This window comes from Nicotiana attenuata, unplaced genomic scaffold, assembly GCF_001879085.1.
Source record: "Nicotiana attenuata strain UT unplaced genomic scaffold, NIATTr2, whole genome shotgun sequence".
Taxonomy (NCBI): Eukaryota; Viridiplantae; Streptophyta; class Magnoliopsida; order Solanales; family Solanaceae; genus Nicotiana; species Nicotiana attenuata.
In genome coordinates this window covers 2119-4629 of record NW_017684668.1, presented here as the reverse complement: position 1 = coordinate 4629, position 2511 = coordinate 2119, and the positions used below count along the sequence as shown (strand labels likewise).

Below are 2511 nucleotides of genomic sequence, written 5' to 3'. Positions count from 1 at the left end.
GAATGAAAAACTCACCACAGTAGAATTTGATGCTCATGTGGGAAGGTTAGGAGACCCAGACTTAAAGGACATTACTGCATACCAGAGGTTGATTGGGGAGCTCTTGTATTTGACAATTACTCGACCTGACATTAGTTTTGCAGTACAAACATTGAGTCAGTTCATGCAAAATCCAAAACAGTCTCATACGGATGCAGCTTTGAGGGTTGTTAAATACATAAAGGGAGCACCAGGTTTAGGAGTTCTTCTGCAAGCAAAGCCAGTTGACACATTGACTGCCTGCTGTGATGCAGATTGGGCATCCTGTCCCAATACTAGGAGGTCAGTAACAGGTTATACTGTCAAGTTAGGGAGCTCCTTAATCTCGTGGAAATCAAAAAAGCAACAAACAGTCAGTAGAAGTTCAGCAGAAACAGAAAATAGAAGCATGACAGCAGTGACAGCAGAAGTTGCCTGGCTATCAGGGCTCCTAGAAGAATTGAAGATGACAGTTTCTAAACCAGTCCAGTTGTTTTGTGACAACAAGGCAGCCATTCAAATTGCAGAGAATCCAATTTTCCATGAACGGACTAAACACATTGAAATAGACTGTCACTTTGTAAAACAGAAGATCAAGTCTGGGCTCCTCACACCACACCATATTAGTTCAACAATGCAACTTGCAGATTTGCTCACTAAAGGATTGTCTGCAGCTCAACATCATTCCTTAGTTTCCAAGCTTGGAGTGTTGGATGTATTCCAACCTCCAGCTTAAGGGGGAGTATTGAATAATCAGTAGTATTACTAGATAGTTATGGGAATTTTAGTCTTTTTACCCTCATCACACATGTGACTCGTGTGAGAGGTCTTGTATAAAAGGCAGTTATACTGCACCGACCTCAACAGTGAAATAACAGATTTCTTTCTCCTCTTAGGTGCTCTCTTCTTCTACTAATCTTCTTCTTCTTCTCAATCACATGCAATGTCGATTTAGTGTGAATCTCTACTGAGATTTTCTCACGCATGATTTTCTTGGTTTTGTTCATCAAAGCGATTTTTACAACACAACAGATCTAGAAGCCACTTTAGACAAGCAAAACACTCATTTGCTCCTCTTGATCATTTTTACAAAGCAACAGAGAAGTCTTGTTCAATGTTAGCCGTGTGTTCAATAGGTCAGACTCTTAGAAAAGGTTTCTAAATGAAATTTTTTTGACAAAGTTAAGCGTATAATTCAGCCATATTTTCATGTATCATTAAGTAGAAGAATGACCTTATTCATAGGAGCAAGCTCTAGAATTTCTTTCACCGAGGATACCATCCCATGGAAGCTAAGTTTAGGAATATTCAACCCAAAATCAAGATAGACCTGTAAAACCAGATATTTACCATGTTAGGGAGACTAAAAAATAGTATATAATCTTCACCACCAGAACTACATGCACGTTACGTAGTAAGTTTAGATAAATAAGATCTTACTTGAGGGTACACTGAAGACAAATATGAAGCTTCCTTTAAGAAAGGGAATGATGCGTGCAAAAGCACTAATCGATTCTTAGTAAATCTCTTATCCTCAAGAAGATTGCGAAGATTCAGGGGATTGGCTGGCCTCAGATCCAAGTCCTTGTCCCCAAAACTGTAATTGGAAACAAATCCCATTTTATCATTCATTTGGCTTTTAATCTTGAATAAGAAAAATAACATGTAGTAACAAGAAAGAAAATTAGGTCAAACCATCTACTCCAAAATACTTTTTTTATTTACCCTGTGTCAATCTGCATTGGCAAGTCGTAATTTTGAGCCACCTCCAAAGCATGCATGAAGATATAATCAACGAAGCTCTTATTTGAGACTCGAACAGGCTTCCCAGCTGGAAATGCAGAAACTATCAGAATTACATCTCAATCATGATGGATTACAACCTCAAATATTGCATGGCTCACCACATAAAACGTCATTCAGGCCCTCCTCTGCCTCCTTAACATTGACTTCTGTATTAATAGCATGGCCACTACGATATGCGACAATACTTTTAAAGGCAACATCCTTTTCAGCTTTTGTATGCAACAATCAGGAAAAACTTTTGGAAACTTATTTCTTTATGCATCAAAAAGAAACATATTCTTTGTTTTATATTATTGACTCATATTCTAATGGATATGACTTCAACTCCTTAGTGAAAATCTCCATGAATGACCCCAGTGTCCACGATGTTCCCTTTGAACCCTGCAATAGAAAGGAGAAGAGAATGATATTATCAACGGAGAAGGAGATAACAAAGGAAGAATATTTTGAAGATATTTCATGCCAAAAGAATGAGCTTAATTTCACCCCAAATGCATGAAATCAATAGTTAAAAAAACCACTGTTGAATGATTCAAGTACTCCAAGTCCCCCCTTCAAAAGCATTAGATGTAAAAGAGCCTTCATTATTTGTCTTTGTAGTTTGTAAAATAATAGGACGATGAACTATGGTAGTAGCAACTCTTTTACATGGGTATGTGATGATAGGCTATAATTCATATTTTAGTC

At 37.5% G+C, this 2511-nt stretch overlaps 1 protein-coding gene across 1 annotated transcript; it reads right to left on the bottom strand.

The window, feature by feature from the left end:
- Positions 1 to 1225: 1225 nt before the first annotated feature.
- LOC109222113 (protein fluG-like) lies at positions 1226 to 2157 on the bottom strand. Its single transcript, XM_019386515.1, has 4 exons — positions 1923 to 2157; positions 1744 to 1849; positions 1459 to 1615; positions 1226 to 1348 (listed from the first exon to the last, which is right to left on the bottom strand). Exons 2-4 carry the CDS (start codon positions 1797 to 1799, stop codon positions 1226 to 1228), a joined length of 336 nt encoding a protein of 111 aa, XP_019242060.1. The 5' UTR covers positions 1800 to 1849; positions 1923 to 2157.
- Between the last annotated feature and the right edge of the window lie 354 nt (positions 2158 to 2511).